Source organism: Monodelphis domestica, chromosome 2, assembly GCF_027887165.1.
Source record: "Monodelphis domestica isolate mMonDom1 chromosome 2, mMonDom1.pri, whole genome shotgun sequence".
Lineage (NCBI taxonomy): Eukaryota > Metazoa > Chordata > Mammalia > Didelphimorphia > Didelphidae > Monodelphis > Monodelphis domestica.
In genome coordinates this window covers 61,066,336-61,084,776 of record NC_077228.1, presented here as the reverse complement: position 1 = coordinate 61,084,776, position 18,441 = coordinate 61,066,336, and the positions used below count along the sequence as shown (strand labels likewise).

Genomic DNA, 18,441 nt, shown 5'->3' with positions numbered 1-18,441 from the left:
CAAATTTACCTTTGGAGGAGTCTTCTGAATCTTCCTCCTGGGCCTCTTGGTCACTGGTTTTTTGGTCTCCTTTTGGAGGACTAGCCATGCTGGAAGTTGATTCTATTTGTAGAAAAGAAGTCGGGGCTCCATCAAATACTCATTAAACACCCACATTTCACTAAGTGCTGGGCATACAAATAATATTTTTAAAAAAGAGTCCCTGCCCTCAAGGAGCTTACAATCTAATGGGGAAAGACAGCATGCAAAAGGAACTGAAAACTGAGGGAAGGGGCACAGAAAGTACTAGCATGGGGGTATAGAAGGGCACAAGGACAGAAATAAAATGGTATCTGCCTTTAGGGGGCTTTTGCTCTCAAATTTACCTTTGGAGGAGTCTTCTGAATCTTCCTCCTGGGCCTCTTGGTCACTGGTTTTTTGGTCTCCTTTTGGAGAACTAGCCATGCTGGAAGTTGATTCTATTTGTAGAAAAGAAGTCGGGGCTCCATCAAATACTCATTAAACACCCACATTTCACTAAGTGCTAGGCATACAAATAATATTTTTAAAAAAGAGTCCCTGCCCTCAAGGAGCTTACAATCTAATGGGGAAAGACAGCATGCAAAAGGAAACTGAAAACTGAGGGAAGGGGCACAGAAAGTACTAGCATGGGGGTATAGAAGGGCACGAGGACAGAAATAAAATGGTATCTGCCTTTAGGGGGCTTTTGCTCTCAAATTTACCTTTGGAGGAGTCTTCTGAATCTTCCTCCTGGGCCTCTTGGTCACTGGTTTTTTGGTCTCCTTTTGGAGAACTAGCCATGCTGGAAGTTGATTCTATTTGTAGAAAAGAAGTCGGGGCTCCATCAAATACTCATTAAACACCCACATTTCACTAAGTGCTGGGCATACAAATAATATTTTTTAAAAAGAGTCCCTGCCCTCAAGGAGCTTACAATCTAATGGGGAAAGACAGCATGCAAAAGGAAACTGAAAACTGAGTGAAGGGGCACAGAAAGTACTAGCATGGGGGTATAGAAGAGCACAAGGACAGAAATAAAATGGTATCTGCCTTTAGGGGGCTTTTGCTCTCAAATTTACCTTTGGAGGAGTCTTCTGAATCTTCCTCCTGGGCCTCTTGGTCACTGGTTTTTTGGTCTCCTTTTGGAGGACTAGCCATGCTGGAAGTTGATTCTATTTGTAGAAAAGAAGTCGGGGCTCCATCAAATACTCATTAAACACCCACATTTCACTAAGTGCTGGGCATACAAATAATATTTTTTAAAAAGAGTCCCTGCCCTCAAGGAGCTTACAATCTAATGGGGAAAGACAGCATGCAAAAGGAAACTGAAAACTGAGGGAAGGGGCACAGAAAGTACTAGCATGGGGGTATAGAAGGGCACAAGGACAGAAATAAAATGGTATCTGCCTTTAGGGGGCTTTTGCTCTCAAATTTACCTTTGGAGGAGTCTTCTGAATCTTCCTCCTGGGCCTCTTGGTCACTGGTTTTTTGGTCTCCTTTTGGAGGACTAGCCATGCTGGAAGTTGATTCTATTTGTAGAAAAGAAGTCGGGGCTCCATCAAATACTCATTAAACACCCACATTTCACTAAGTGCTGGGCATACAAATAATATTTTTAAAAAAGAGTCCCTGCCCTCAAGGAGCTTACAATCTAATGGGGAAAGACAGCATGCAAAAGGAACTGAAAACTGAGGGAAGGGGCACAGAAAGTACTAGCATGGGGGTATAGAAGAGCACAAGGACAGAAATAAAATGGTATCTGCCTTTAGGGGGCTTTTGCTCTCAAATTTACCTTTGGAGGAGTCTTCTGAATCTTCCTCCTGGGCCTCTTGGTCACTGGTTTTTTGGTCTCCTTTTGGAGGACTAGCCATGCTGGAAGTTGATTCTATTTGTAGAAAAGAAGTCTGGGCTCCATCAAATACTCATTAAACACCCACATTTCACTAAGTGCTGGGCATACAAATAATATTTTTTAAAAAGAGTCCCTGCCCTCAAGGAGCTTACAATCTAATGGGGAAAGACAGCATGCAAAAGGAAACTGAAAACTGAGGGAAGGGGCACAGAAAGTACTAGCATGGGGGTATAGAAGAGCACAAGGACAGAAATAAAATGGTATCTGCCTTTAGGGGGCTTTTGCTCTCAAATTTACCTTTGGAGGAGTCTTCTGAATCTTCCTCCTGGGCCTCTTGGTCACTGGTGTTTTGGTCTCCTTTTGGAGGACTAGCCATGCTGGAAGTTGATTCTGTTTATAGGAAAGAAGTCAAAACTCCATTAGATATTTATTAAACACCTACATTGTACTAAGTGCTGGGCATACAAAGAATATTACTTTTTAAAAAGATAGTCCCTGTCCTCAAGGAGCTTACAATCTAATGGGGAAAGACAGCATGCAAAAGGAAACTGAAAACTGAGGGAAGGGGCACAGAAAGTACTAGCATGGGGGTATAGAAGGGCACAAGGACAGAAATAAAATGGTATCTGCCTTTAAGGGGCTTTTGCTCTCAAATTTACCTTTGGAGGAGTCTTCTGAATCTTCTTCCTGGGCCTCTTGGTCATTGGTTTTTTGGTCTCCTTTTGGAGGACTAGCCATCCTGGAAGTTGGTTCTGTTTGTAGGAAAGAAAACAGGGTTCCATCAAATACTTATTAAACACCCACATTTCACTAAGTGCTGGGCATACAAATAATATTTTTAAAAAAGAGTCCCTGCCCTCAAGGAGCTTACAATCTAATGGGGAAAGACAGCATGCAAAAGGAAACTGAAAACTGAGGGAAGGGGCACAGAAAGTACTAGCATGGGGGTATAGAAGGGCACAAGGGCAGAAATAAAATGGTATCTGCCTTTAAGGGGCTTTTGCTCTCAAATTTACCTTTGGAGGAGTCTTCTGAATCTTCTTCCTGGGCCTCTTGGTCATTGGTTTTTTGGTCTCCTTTTGGAGGACTAGCCATCCTGGAAGTTGGTTCTGTTTGTAGGAAAGAAAACAGGGTTCCATCAAATACTTATTAAACACCCACATTTCACTAAGTGCTGGGCATACAAATAATATTTTTAAAAAAGAGTCCCTGCCCTCAAGGAGCTTACAATCTAATGGGGAAAGACAGCATGCAAAAGGAAACTGAAAACTGAGTGAAGGGGCACAGAAAGTACTAGCATGGGGGTATAGAAGGGCACAAGGGCAGAAATAAAATGGTATCTGCCTTTAGGGGGCTTTTGCTTTCAAATTTACCTTTGGAGGAGTCTTCTGAATCTTCCCCCTGGGCCTCTTGGTGCTCTTGGTCATTGGTTTTTTGGTCTCCTTTTGGAGGACTAGCCATGCTGGAAGTTGATTCTGTTTATAGGAAAGAAGTCAAAACTCCATTAGATATTTATTAAACACCTACATTGTGCTAAGTGTTGGGGATGTAACTAATAATAATAATAATAATAATAATAATAATAATAATAATAATAGATTCCCTGCTCTCAAGGAGCTTATGCTCTCATTTACCTTTAGAGGAGTTTTCCGAGTCCTCTTCTTCCTGGGTGTTTTGGTGGTCCTGCTCACTTGTGTTTGAAGGAATATCCAGTTTGGAAATGAGTTCTGTTTGTAGGAAATTAGACAGGGCTCCATTTAACATTTAAGTTTACACTGTGCCAAGTGCTGGGGATACAAATAAGAAAAAGCCCCTGCTCTCAAAGAGTTTACAACTTGAAAAGGGTGGGGGCTAATCCAAAAAGGATCCAGGACCCACTTAGGCAAGTACCACAGTAGAAAGCAACAGCAATCCTGTATGAACCATATACATAATGAAGGCAAACTGGACAATACAATTTAAAATAACATGCATTTACATAGTACTTTAATGTTTTTCATACTATCAGTATCCCCATTTTACAGAAAGGTTCAGCGTTCTTAAGAGACCTACCTGCCCAAGTTGTATAGACAGTACTCTGGCTATTAATCCACCTTACAACTTTAGTCAAGTGAAACTTCTATTTTCTTAACTATAAAATGAAGGAGTTGTACTAGAAATTCTCTAGCATCCCTTCTGTATTCCGTTTTAAGAGGTATTTTATTATAAAATTAAATTTCTATTATATTAAAAATCATATTACTATAAAATTAAAAGTACTACTTGATGATTTTTCCCCAAACGCTAGGGCTCTAACTTATCTCATTACAAAGAACTTGGTCTTTTCCCAGTTAGTAATGGCTTTTTCCTCTCCGCTCCTGCAACCACCCTTGGTTGGTGTGGATTTCCTTTTAAGGGTTTAATGAGATTATCTAAATCATCTGTGTTCCCACTGCCAGGAGAATCCTAGTCTCCCCAATATCTCTCCTACACCTTATTCCTCTCATCCCCTTCCAGTCTTGGGCATCCTCATTGCTACTATTGACCACATCTTTCTCTAATTGCCACCCAATCAGTTACAGGGGGATGAAGTTCCCCTGTGTTCACGGCAGAATAGCCCTGAAGTCCAGCACTAGAATTGGAATCAGGAGAACTGAATTGACTCTTGATTGCGTCTTACCAAGCTCCTGATTTGTGGCAGTCAATCATCCTTTCTGAAGCTCAGCTTCCTCATCTGCGATATAGGGATAAAAATAAGCTAACCCTAACCTTCTAGGACTGTTGTGAAGAAGGCACTATTTAAAGGAACTATTTAAATGGGAGCTATTATTTTTAAGCCTAATAATAATACCTGGAGTTCATCTAGTTGGCACTTGTAGGTTTGTAAAACACCTTATGTGTTATTTAATCTTTTCAACAACCCTGTCAGGTGGGTACCATTATTAACCCCGTTTTATAGGTAAGGAAGATGAGGCTAGGAGGACAGGTCACAAAGAGAAAAGTATTGAAGGAGGGAAATAAACTCTGGTCTTCCCAAGTCCAGCATGGGTGTCTCTAATTATACTAGATACTTCAGGGCTTTAGGGATCTGTAGTTTCCTAAATTCAAGTAGTCCCTCTACTGAGAGTTTGCAATTGCTCTATGATTTGGTAGATAGTCTTTCAGAATTACTGTGGGGAAAAAATCCCTCCAAAGTTGCCTGACCTGGGGATAAACCTCTGACCTTAACAAAGTTAATTCTTCTGCAGAAAATCTTCTGGCCCCTACACAAATCCTTGGAAGAAATGTCCAGAAGGGATGAGATCAAGAGCCCAGGATCATCTCTCAATCACAGTCAGGAATTTGGTAACAATATTAAGAGAAATATCTCATTGTTCTTGAATTTGTACTTGAATAATCTTATGAAACCCAAACTCCCAAACAAGATCTGGGGCTTCTAAAGGTCATGAAGTTTCTCCCACATCTTATCATCTGGCTAGATTCTCCTCCCAACCCTGTGAGACAAGTACTGGAGTCATTGTTGTATTTTGTAACACTAACCCCACAGAGATCATGGTTACCCAGCCAAGAGCCAGGAAGCAAATGTTTTCTCTTGACCCTAAGCTTGAGTTTAAAATGCTCCAATGAAATGGTTGGTATCTTCCAGAGAAGGCTGATTCTGCTTCCCAGAACAAATGTGAATTTTAAGTTACACAAGGGTTTTCTTACTGTTTAAGCACATTAAAACAACCAATCCTTTTTTTTTTTTGCTTTCTCTAGAAATATTAAATATTTCTTTTATTAATTTGAATTAAAATTTTATTTTGTTAAATATTAACAAATATTTCTCCAACCCAAAAACCTTTTCCAGACGTTTCTCTTTAAGAAAGTGGGAAGAACAAAAGCTAAGATTTTCTTCTCAAATGGTGGAAGGGTAGCAACCAAATTTAATTCTGGCCTAGATAAGATCTTTGCTTCCTTACTCTCTGAAGGGATGGGTGCCAAGGCCCACCTGGGGGACCAGGTCTTCTCTTTGAAATTGAAGGTTATGATATTAATTACAGGAAGGAACTTTTTTTCCCCAGTCTGTGAATACTTCTGGAATGATAAACCCAAACTAGATTTTAATATATTATGGTATTTTCCTTGTTCAATATTCCTATACATGTCACCTGCAGTCTTCTTAGGACTTACACCAGTTTGGACACCTCTCTCTCCAAGCTAGAAATAACTTGCATATAAAATCATGTTAAATTAAATAAAACTTTCTGGCAGTCCTGAGCCTAAACAAAGAGCATATTATTAGCTGTTATTTTCCCCCCTCTGGTACCTTGTAATAATTTCCTCATTTTATTTCTATAGGCACACTGAGAATTCCCCTCTTTTGGATATACATATTATATATACACAATATATAATATAATATATATATACACATACATACAAGTAGGACTAAAAAGGACCCCAGAACATGGCTAGGTTTCATTTTGCAAGTGAGGAAACTGAGGACCTGGAAGAGGAATATTGTACAGAGTTTAGCCACTACCACCGAGTTAATTCCCATCTCTTTTTCCTAGTTCTCTGTGCCAACCAGGGTAGGGCCTGGCCCTGACTAACCTGGGCAACAGAAAAGGCAGCTTTGGTCTCCCTCAAAAAGGACCATAATAGGCCTCTGAAATGATGTTAGACCGTCTATTTCTTCACAACCCTAGTCAGGCTGGATACCACAGAGAATAAGATAAGAAAAGGATTTTCCTTTCTTTTTCTTTTTTTTTTTCAGGTTTGGAAAGGGTTTAGCAGAATGAATAGTTTATATAAATTAGCAGGCTTTCATCAAAGCCTGAGGCAGCTATGGCTCAGTGGTTAAGAGTAATAAGCCTGGATTCAAATCTCATCTCAGACACATCCTAGCTATGTTAACTTGGGTGAGTCACTTAATTTCTGATGGCCTGACAAAAAGGATTCACTGGAGAAGGAAAATGGCAAACCACTCCACTCTCCTTGCCAACAAAACTTTATGGACAACTATAGTCCATGGGATCAAAAAGAATCAGATACAACTCACTCTCTTTCTGGTGGCAAAGAACTGGAAAATGAGGGGATGCCCATCTATTTGGGGATGGCTAAACAAGTTGTACATGATTGTGATGGAATACTACTGTGCCATAAGAAACAATGAACAGATTAATTTAAGACAAACAAAAAAAAAAACTTGGACAGTATAGAATAATGAACAGTTAAACATTATATACAGCCACAGATTTAAAACTTGAAGATAAAATGTGAATGGTACCTCTGGAGAAAGAACTGAAAAATGCAAACAAGAAAGACATAGCTTATATACACATATCTGTCTCCCAGAGAATGACTCCTAAGATGTGGGGAAGGAAAGGAAGGTCTGAGACACTTGTAAATAAATTCTATTAATTAAAAAAACATACAATTATTTCAAATGTAATTCATATGATAATTAAAATAACAATAAGAACTATAAAAAATTTCCTAGAGTAGTAAACTTCAAGAGAAAGCATCAAGATGAAGCTGTTAGAAAGCTGAGGATTAGAATTATAAAAAGAAAAGCTTTCAAAATGTTTCAAAACGAGTTGTACTGGTTTGGAGTATGTTTAGAAATAAGCTCTCAAAATATCCGGATTAAGGGTTTGACATGTAAAATTGCATGAATAATTGTAAAGAATTTGAAAATTCATGTCTTCCCCACCCCCCTATTTTGAAGTATCTGTGCTATGAAGAGAGACAGAAATATTCATTTTCCAAGTCAGGAACTCAAGAAGCCCTTTCAAGAATAGAATTAGTTTCATAAAGGCTGGATGGATTTTCATCACACGGACTAATTAATGAAAGCCTAATCTGATTAGATTCTGTCCCGTTTGACTAAATTGTGCAAAGTCTGATGATCACTAGCAGCACTTAGCAGCAGATCTAGAGAAATCTCTGCAAGTGACCAGGAACTGATCCCCAGGCACCTGTTTGACAGAGGCCCAGGAGGGGGGCGCCAGACCCCTGCAGACAGAGACTGGCAGCCGACTTGGGTTTCTTTGTCCACCTAGGGTTCTGCATGTCCTGTTAGTCCTGTGGGTGGGATGGACCTGTCTCCTAGTCTGTAAGCACCTTCTCATCTCTGCTTGGCCTCAAGCCAAATGGGAACTGGGACCCTTGGGCCACCCATTCCCCAGTCATGGCTGCCCACAGGGTTTATTCAGAGGCCCTTCATGCCTTCTCTAGCTGCCTTTCTTGTCAAGAATCTAATTCCTCGTGGAGGAAAAGAAAAGCTGTGATCAAAGGGGCAGGGGATGTGAAAATGGGCGCCCACTGAATTGCCAGAAGACATGGACCTTGGGGTGTGTAGACAAACTGAGGCACTGGGTAGAAGCATTCCCACTGGCACACTGGCACAGAAAAGGAGTATAGCAAGAAACTGGATAAGATGTAACATCGTGGTTGGCCTGTTGCGGACTACTGTGACCAAGGACCACATTTTGCTACAGAAATATTAACCAACTTTCCAAATGTTTTGGAATAAATAAAACTAAAATAAAATTCCAAATAAATTAAAATAAATTAAAATTCCAAATAAATTTGGAATAAAAAATTACAATAAATTTGGAATAAGTGACTAAAAATTCCAAATAAATTTGGAATAAAATATGCCCCATGTCACACACACAATCCTCAGAGCCAGTTGAAGGGCTAAAGTGGGTTAGTTAAGACACTTCAGGGGAGAAAAAAAATGGCCTCACGTACTTTCCCTTGTATTGTTCCAGTGTGGAAATCACAAGTAGGCAGGATTGTGGATTTTCAACCTTTGAAATGTTATCCGGTAGGCCATCAACCACTACAGGGAGCTAGCCCCCCGGACGGGAGCCTGGCCATGTGATCTCTGTCTAGGTCTCCTTCCCAGGTCTGGACGGAGACAGCCTTGGCACAAACTGTGCGTCTGGAAGGGTCGGTGCATTCTTCTGGGCCCGGGCCTCGGGTGCGGATCTATCATTTGGAGACATTCGCTGCCAGCCCTCCTAGCACGGCCTGACTCCCCAGGTCCCCGGGCTGAAGATCTGGATACAGCGGTCCAGCGTGATGCCCACCACGACTGACCGACCTCCGTCCCGCTGCCCCGAGGAAGCCGAGGGCGTTTTTTTTTTTTGGTCACTGGTTTATCTGACGCTGATGACTGGGGCTGAATCCCTCACCTCCGCCCCGCATTTGTTATTTGTCCTTTACCACCCCCACGCCCCCTTGTGCATTTTTGATGGCGGGGTATGGGGGAGCCCAACACTTCCGGGCCACTGAGCCAACAGGCCTAGCGGGCCTTTAACTGGATGCTGAATAGGTGGCCGTGCCCCTTTGTCTCGGGGGAAAGAACGGCCCTGGTGGGCGTGGGGGCAGACATTCAACACGCGTGGGATTATTCTTCGGCCATCAATAAGGCTCACTTAATTATGGCATCAACTTGTAGGGCCTGGGCTGGAAGAGGGAATCCTCCCACTCCACTTTTATGGGGAAAGATCGGCAGCCGTGCACAATCCTTGCCTCGTTTAGCCTTCAGGCATGTTGGCGGGCCACCGTGAAACAGGGCTTGGGGTCAGAGGGGGCGGCTCATGGGACGTGGATACGCGCCATCCCCACGACAGAACGTGGTTGTTTGGAAAGGAAAAGGCCTTCTGAACCCTGCGCTTCCGCCAGGGGGCCAGGCACATACTAGCGGGCGTGGAAGCCCACCCCCTTAGGGCGGAAGCCTTCAAAGCAGCTTCCCTCAGGCCTTCCTCCGGGTAGGGAGGGGGCGTCTGCACTCTCAAGGTCCCCAGGGCTGCCCCGGGCTCCTCCCTACTTCAGCCGCGTCCCTACCCCTGGGGAATCCCTCCAGAATGCCTGGGACAGGTTCCAGGAGCTGGGGGATCCCCCTCCCCCCCAATGGCTGAGCTCTTGGCTCTCGAGTCTGTTTTTCCTGTGTGCCCACTGGGGTACAGCGCCTCCCTTGGGGCAAGGCAGCTCCCCAGTGATCCGCAGCAGACATTAGAATGATGCCATGGGGAAGAGAGGAGCGACATGAAGCCAACGGGGTGCCCCACCCCAAGTACGGTTAGCACCCAATGGCGGGACCCAGAATCCAGGCACTCCTGACAAGTTAACTGGAGGGAAGCCAAGATTCCCCAGAGCCTTTTCCTCTTGTAAGGGGGGTCCCCACAAGAGCTAATCTAAGGGCAGCTACAGACACTGTGATCTCCTTTTTGAAATGGGATTGTAAACTGTCTGAGAAGATACTAGCTTCCCCCTCCCTTCTGTGCCCAGTAAAATTTATCCTCAGTAGTGTAGTTATGGTTAGCATTAGGACGGATCAATTATCCTTATAACTCTCCCATGTAGCTTAGCTTGGCTGGGCCCTTGAGGGCATAACAAGCAGTAGAGACTTCCTCTCCCGGAAGTGAATAGACCCTTCCCCTATCCAACCCCCCTTCTAATTATTAGTAGGCCTTTAAAAGTGGCCAAACATCTTGCCTTATTATTAATTCTCAATTGACTTGCAATCAGCATTTCAAGGGTTAAGAAAATGAAGTCCGGGAAAATGACAGTACAAAGAGTCCAGTGAGGAGGTCATGGAGCCTCAAGATAGAGGGAAACTCCTATCCAGAAAATGGTTCCCAAGACTGTGGCTCTGGCCTTGCACCTTCCTGAACCAAAACTGATTAAGTGCTCATTTGAGAAATACTCCCATGATTCAGAGAGCTGCAACTCCCCCTGCAATTCCACTCCACACTTCTTTCCTTCCATCTTTCCTTCCTTCCCTCTTTCCTGCCTGCCTTCCCTTCCTCTTTCCTTCCTTCCTCTCCTTCCTTCCTTCCTTCCTTCCTTCCTTCCTTCCTTCCTTCCTTCCTTCCTTCCTTCCTTCCTTCCTTCCTTCCTTCCTCTCTTTCTTTCTTCCTTCCTCCCTTTCTTTCCTTCCAAACCCTTACCTTCTGCCTCAGAATGGATATATAGTAAGCATCAGTCCCAAGGCAGAAGAGTGGTAAGGAAGAGGCACTGGAGTCAAGTGACTTGCCCAGAGTCACAGAGCCAGGACATTTCCATTCCCTCTCTAGAACATGAATCTAATAGAATTGTCTTACTTTTATTACAAAAAGTTGTCAATAAAAGCAGAGGGCAGTTTGAAATCATTGCCTGGCTGCTGCATTAAATGAGCAAATTTTACCCTGGGTGCTACCATAAACTCCTTTAAAATTGTCTCTTTCTGCATTTGCTTCATTATTGATGGTAAAGATTTTCTTTTAACAATATGACTCAAATCATATAACCATGGATAAATATTCTAAATTTTAAAAAAGGAAAGACAACCTACTCCCAAAACAATAAATAATATGACTCAGGTATCCAATGATGTAATCATGTACTTTGTGGTGAGGAAGAATGGGAAGAGATATTTAGTAATGGTGATGCTAAGAACAAAGAAAGGGTCTTTGTAGCATTAAAAAAAAAAAGAAGAAAATATCTTTGACAATGGCACGTTGAATGTATGATAGTCTTAAAAAATGCAAGTTGTACATAATAATAGCCAACCTTTATCTAGCACCTTAAGGTGCTTGCAGAATATCCCATTTTATCTTCCTAACAACCCTGAGAGGTAGATGCTATAATAATCCATATCTTACAGATCAGGAAACTGAGGCTTGCCCAGGGTCACACAGCAAGCTATGGCCTCAGACCTTGCAGACTCTCAAGTCTGGCATTCTCTCTCCTATGCCAACTAGCTACCATTTACAAGATTATGTCATTGTACATACTAGAGATTTATGGTTTCATGTACAATCTTTTTTTCTGTTCTGTACATATAGACACGCTTGTTGATGATGTCAAGTTTATGATAACAAAAAATTAAATTTAACCTTCGACGGACTCACCTGAAGTTGAGGAAGAAGGTCAGAGATCGGAGAAGTCCGTACCTGGCTACACACACACACAATGATAGTGTGTGAAGAAAATACTTACTATGAAGATATATACACACGCACAGATACACACGCACAGATGCATTTGTATTTTAGTTTGACAAAGGCATTTCCTTCCTGTTGCTCTGGACAAAAGGTCCTAGGAATTGTTGCATTTTCTATGCCAGTTGAAGGGTTGGAGACCAAAGGGATGGTGCCTGTCCCCTTGCTCCTTCCTTTCTCTAAGACAGAAGTATCAAACACGCAGCCAATGAACCCACAACATTCCTGCGTGTAACCAGGATCAGATTAAAGTATAACTGGGAAATATTTAACAAAATTAAAAAAAAAACCCATAAAAACACAATGTTACATTTTAAAACTAAGCTAATATGTGGACTGCAGAGTTCCTTTTGGGTGTTTTTGTTTCCTATTTTTATTTGACCAAAAACATGACTTGGTATACAAAATTATAAGAGACATTCCATTTGCTAATTCCATATATATTTCAAAGTCATCACGACTATTTGAAAACTAGGCATATATTTGCCTGGGTCCAAAATCTCTCATTTTGTTGACATATGAATGCCACTAGACTCTTTGTAAAATTGGGATAGCATGAGATAGAATATATGAATTAAACAGCATTAATGATGGCCCTCAGTTTCCATCCACTGGAAAGCCATTCCTTATAAATAGAGTGTAAAAAAGAAAAGAAAAATATTTCAGCAAAAATTCTACAATGCATCCATGGAATCTGACAATGTGTTCAATGTTCCCCGGTCCATAGCACCCAACCTCTGAAAACCTGGGAGGTGCCTTCTGCTATCTCCTCTTCCAAAGCAAGCCTCATCCTCACAACCACACAGCCTTTGACATTTCAGTCTCCCCAGGAATTTACACGGCTGCTTTGATGGTTTATACTGTTTTCCCTGTTCTACCTGCTTCCTGCATCAATTCATGTAAGTCTCCTTGTGCTCTTTGTTTTTTATAGGAAATCCCATTCCATTTTATTTTCCTAATCCAGGGTCATCTATTTTGTTTGAATTTCTTTGCTTGCCCTTGGCCTAAGGGCTCCTACCTTGGGAAAGAGAACAGTGAATTGCATTAAAGATCTGAAATGTTTCTACCTTCTGTACCTACTGACAAAGTGGGAGGCAGCCATGGTCAGGCTGATCCTGTGGCATGGGCCATCTTGCAAGGGATGCCACGCTATCTGGTGTACCTCTCAGTGGTTTGTGCTGCAAGGTATACTGGGACTGTGTCAGTTTGCTATGAGGCAAGCCTGGTCAGCTGCATGGAGAAATCGATTGCCTTTTGGCATACTTGACACAAATTAGACCTTTCATAGTTGTAATGATGACTGTACTCGTGACAACACCAAAGGGTTTTTAGGGTGTGAAGAAGCAATATTAGACTGCTTGATGAAGCTGTTTAAAGAAACATCCCAAACCAACTTGGCTCAATGACTGGAGAAATCTCTACCATTCCAGCAGAAGCAAATGAACTCAATGTTATTAGTTGAGGCCATTTATTCTGGAATCCCAGTTTGTTAAGCAAAATATGTAGATAAGTTATTTTAGCAACATTTTACATGTTAATCTTTTAAAAGAAACATGCTGTATTGTTATGCATATGAACAATGAGAACTTCACAAAGAGTCTTTTATAAAGAATTTGATTAGCTTTGGAAATTTTAGGCTGGATCTATTATATTAAAATTAAATTTTAAATTGCCCTGATTCATTTTGTTTTGTTTTAAAAGGTTTTTTTGAAGCTCCTTTCAAAACTCATGTTTTACAGCTTGGGGAGAAAGAATTCCTTTATAATTATTATATTCATAATTGCATTTATATTAGAATGCTTCTAATCTCATCACCACAATGCTAACTTCCTTGGATACCATCTCCTTCAGCCTCCTCTCCCCTCTATTTAAAACAAGAAGTACAGATTTGTAGCTCTTCCTGGTTTCAGCTCTACAGAACAAGATGCCCCACAGTATATCCTTCCCCTACTTTGTGTGTTGTCTTTCCCACTTTATTATAAACTTTTTGAGGGCAGGGACTGTCTTTTTTTTTTCTTTTTGCATCCTCAGCACTTAGCATAGTGCCTGGCACCTAGTAGATGCTTAATAAATGTTTGATGAATTGAATGCATTCTAATGTATAATTATAAGATATTTATGTATTTGCCAAATTTCCCCACTTGATTCCATGAGGTTAGGACCCCACTGTTAATTGTCTTTATGAGTCTCTATCAGCAGAATGGGATTATGGCACAGGAGAAAGAGTAAAGGATGGAAATCTGAGCACCTAGATTGGAGTCCCAGGCCTGCCACTTTCCATCTGTGTGACCAGGGGCAGGTCCTTGGACTTCATTTTCCTCATGTGCTAAATGTGAAGGTTGGGCCAGATGACTGCCTAAAGTCTCTTCCAGTTCTGAATTCAGGATCCAATGATAATTTCCCAGAGAGAAGAACAGCCAAGAAAGCCAAGAAAGGCTTAGAGTAAAAGGTATTATCTCTGTTGAGCTTTGAAGGAAGTAGAAGGAAGAACATCCTGGAAGCCTGAAATCCCTCCAAGAAGCTAGAAATGGAAATGCTGTGTGAGGGAAAGTTTCTGGGGTCTGGAAAGTCCATTTTTGAAAACTGAGGTTGTGAGGTAGTTCTGCAATCAGGAGGACTGAAGTTTAAATGCAGCTTCAGACAATGACTGTGTGACCCTAGGCAAATCACTTTGCCTCAGTTTCCTCAATTGCAAAATGGGAATTATAATAACACTTTCTTAAGGTTAGTATGAGAATAAAATGAAATATTTGTAAAATATTCTTGTAAACCTCAAAGCACTATATAAAAGCTAGCAATTATTATTATTAAAAGTTGCAAGTAGTTGGGGGTAGCTAGATGCTTGGCAGATTGAAAGTCAGGCCTAGAGATAGGAGGTCCTAGGTTCAAATTTGGCCTCTGACACTTCCTAGCTGTATGGGCAAGTCATTCAACCCCCATTGCCTAGCCCTTACTGCTCCTCTGCCTTGGAATCAATTGTTGATTGATTGAATTGAATTGATTGATTGAATCAATTGATTGAATCCAAGAATCAAGTATTGATTCTCAGACAGACTTTAAGTGTTTAAAAAAAAGAAGGAAGAAAAAGAAAAAAGCTTCAAGTAGTCCTAAAATTTATTTTAACTTGAAAACCTCCCTAAAGGAGGATGCAAGACAAGCATTATTCTCTCTATCTTTCAGACACAGAAACAAGTTAGAGGAATTGAGTGGATCATCTAAGATCATATTTCAAGTTAATAGTCGAGTTAGAACCAAGAACCGAGGCCTCTGGACTTCAAGCCAAACACACCAAACTGCTTTGCTCTGGTCTACCCTGTTTTTAAACTGAAAAGTGTCAGAAACTGTGTCTGAATTCTGCAGCTCTCTTAGATCAGACGCATCTGGCTCAGCTCCAGCTCAAGGTGTAGAAAGATGTGCGTCTGTGTAAAATGTGTGTGGTATCACACAGGTACATGTAATATAGAACACTGTGCAATACTATATTCCATGTGTATATGTGATATTTATTGACATGTGGATGTATATATTTACTTTATTATTTTTAAACTTATATTTACAAATATATTCTATAACAACATATTTATAATTAATAAATATAATTATAATTAATGTGTAAATGAAATTAATATAAATGTATAAATATACACACACATATGTATCTAGTCGAATACCCCAGGTCCAACCACGGTCCCTTCTCTCGGTTCTCTAGGCCTCCCTCCTCCTCCCAGTCTGTGCCAGATACTGAGAGTAGGAAAGAGATGGAAACAGCAAAGACAGAGGATCCCTTTGAGAGAGATCCCAGGGAGCACAGACGAGCCCCTTGTTGGGAGGAGTATTATAGGATCATAGCTCCAGACTCAGAATGCCCTTCTGCAGCATCTGGTCCAATCTCATTTTACAAAGGAAGAAACTAAAGGCTGGGGTCCCAAAGGGAGTGATTTGAACCCCAATCCTCAGCTGGAAAGCCACCATTATTTCCGTTGTACTCCATGTTGGTTAAATTCTCTTTTGCCTGAAACTCTAGAACCTCTCAGAGTTCATGTAGACTTTTTCCTTCAGGGAAAGAAAAAAGAAAGATGGAAGCTATAGGAATCTTCACTGAACAGGATGCTTTTATCCCCTTTCTTCCACATCCTGTTCATTCAGAGTGGATAAACACGGGGACTCTTAAACTCAGAGTTCTAGATAACTAGGTTTGGAACATTTGTCATCATTTATTTGAGGCTTGATAGAAGCGCTAAATCCTGAGAAAGACATGAAACTATCACTATGGCAACAGGAGCTTGAAGAGTAACTATGGAGATACACACTATACTTGGAATTATGACCAGATGGCTGCCTGGTGGCAAGTATTGAAAAAGGAAGAATGTAGCTACCCCAGGAGCGAGGCGCCTCGAACATACATCAGTTTGTCGAGGCCCTATCATTTTGTTGTCGAGCAAACTCGAAATATAAAACAGCAGAGGAGTCTTAGGGAGTTGCCTGAAGCTCAGAGGCCTCCCCATGGTCACTTAGCTAGTGTCAGAGGCTGGATTTGAACTCGGGTCTTTCTGATTCCAAATCTAGTCTTTTTACTTCTACTGTCTTACCCTGAACTTAGGCGGTACTTAATAAACATTTATTTAATCAAAATGAAGAAATAAACAGACCTATTACAGCTAGCCAGGGCTCACTCCGTCCCACTCACCTTAAATTTAACTACCAGGTTTATCAAAAGCGCATAAACTACCCACTAATGAACTACTCATAAATAAATGGAGAAGCAACATGGAATTTAGGTTCAGTAAAGCTCCTTTCAGCACCCAGCAACTAACTTTGGGCTGCAAAAATGCACAGGAAGCAGGCCCAAGTCAGGTGTCTCCCTGGTCACCAGGTGGAAATGCACACCTAATCTAGCCCCAGGGAGCCCGAAGCTCACAGGCCGTGTCTCCTGTGGTCACCATCTGGCCAGCCCACCTCCTTTCCTGCTTCTCTGTCTCTCTGACGTTTGCTATATCATTTGATCCTGCCACGCACCTTTGCATCAACTGCTCCGAGTCACCCCCAATTGTGATCCTCTGGAGACGAGGGTTTCACCTCCACGTGGAGTCAAGCAAACATTGCGGCTTAAAAACGGGGAACAGGATATGAAGGGGTGGCCAAACCAAGCGTGGAGGGCGACCACGGCGGAATATCATCGTGCCAGCAGAAATGATGAGGATGAGGACCTCAGTGGAAGCTGGGAAACTGATGAAAAGGGAAGGTGAGCAGGTGCTCTAGGGCTGTCACCCCCAATTGTGATCCTCTGGAGGCGAGGGTTTCACCTCCACGTGGAGTCAAGCAAACATTGCGGCTTAAAAACGGGGAACAAGATATGAAGGGGTGGCCAAACCAAGCGTGGAGGGCGACCACGGCGGAATATCATCGTGCCAGCAGAAATGATGAGGATGAGGACCTCAGCGGAAGCTGGGAACTGATGAAAAGGGAAGGTGAGCAGGTGCTCACTTGACTTGTGAGGACGGCTTGAGTCGCCAGAGCTCGGCCTAGCGGTCCCTCCCATAAAGGGGACGTTTGGTCTCCTGCTATGAATCTCGGCTCCCTCCGGCATGCTTCTCCTCTCCATCATTGCTTGATGACAATTAGTCAGCAATACTAAATTAGCTTTTACAGGTGGTTTAAAACACCCCCACATTCTCCCACAAACAGAGTGGAGGAGGAAACGGGCTTAAGTCTAGACGGCACGATTGTGGCAAAGGGGCTAAGTGGCAGCTCCTCAAAGTCTTTTCCTCCTCTCTGAAATAACCTCAAAATGTTTTCCTCAGAGGTAGACTCTAGAAGATCACCCCAGTGCAAATATTAGTAATATGGAAATAGTATTTCATCAATGACACATGTAAAACCCAGTGGGATTGCTCTTTGGCTATGGGAGGGGGGTGGGAAAGAACATGAATCATGCAACCTTGGGAAAAAATTCTAAATGAATTAATTAAATAGTCTTAATTTAAAAAAAAATTCCCTCAGAAGCATTGGGCTTTTCCGCTGGGCTCCCCGTAGAGCCTTGCATTTGCATCGTCTGATTTTGGTTCCTGATGCAGTCACCGCTGTCCGTTCCTCTGGGGAAGCTGATGGGAAAAACACTAAGTCCCAAGTCCTCATGGCCCTTCAAAGTTCACAAGGTCCTGGTGTACCTGGCGGCAAAGTGGATGGAGTATTGGCCTTGGAGTCAAGAAGTACTGAATTCAAATGTGGCCTCGGATACTTTTCAGCTATGTGACTGTGGGTAGATCACTTAATCTCTTGCTGCCTCAGTTCCCTCAAATATAAAATGGGAATAATAATGGGACCTATTTCCCAGTGTTGTTTGAGGGTCAAATGAGATATTTACGAAGCGCTTAATATAGTGCTAGATACACAGTGGTACTTAATAAATGCTCATTTTCTTCCTTCTTTCCACCAGGGGTAAATGGGGGGAGACACCAGATGAGGCTAAGGGGGAGTGGGGTTTCTTCCCTTTTCCCTCTCCCACCGATTCTTTCCCAATGACTTGACTACAGGTTTCTACTGCTAAGCTGCTGGACACAATTCAAAATTAGCTCCATGACTTAAACGTGTCTAAAGGCATGGCCAAATCCCTCAACCAACCTGAATGGA

The 18,441-nt window shown here is 42.1% G+C and overlaps 1 protein-coding gene across 6 annotated transcripts in view; it reads right to left on the bottom strand.

Annotated features, from left to right (window-relative positions):
• Window positions 1-18,441, bottom strand: part of LOC103105950 (dentin sialophosphoprotein-like) — a 32,848-nt gene that overhangs the window by 4,409 nt on the left and 9,998 nt on the right. For 3 of the 6 annotated variants that reach the window (XM_056815477.1, XM_056815478.1, XM_056815482.1), the window contains exons 2-12: window positions 3,487-3,579; window positions 3,226-3,327; window positions 2,869-2,961; window positions 2,512-2,604; window positions 2,150-2,242; window positions 1,793-1,885; window positions 1,437-1,529; window positions 1,080-1,172; window positions 723-815; window positions 366-458; window positions 10-102 (exon numbers count right to left, since the gene is read on the bottom strand). In XM_056815477.1, coding sequence (XP_056671455.1) covers window positions 10-102; window positions 366-458; window positions 723-815; window positions 1,080-1,172; window positions 1,437-1,529; window positions 1,793-1,885; window positions 2,150-2,242; window positions 2,512-2,604; window positions 2,869-2,961; window positions 3,226-3,327; window positions 3,487-3,579 — 1,032 coding nt within the window. Of the gene's footprint in view, window positions 1-9; window positions 103-365; window positions 459-722; window positions 816-1,079; window positions 1,173-1,436; window positions 1,530-1,792; window positions 1,886-2,149; window positions 2,243-2,511; window positions 2,605-2,868; window positions 2,962-3,225; window positions 3,328-3,486; window positions 3,580-3,904; window positions 5,519-8,572; window positions 8,905-11,721; window positions 12,025-18,441 lie in introns of those variants that run through there. The other 3 variants (XM_056815480.1, XM_056815481.1, XM_056815479.1) reach the window with 3 other exon arrangements.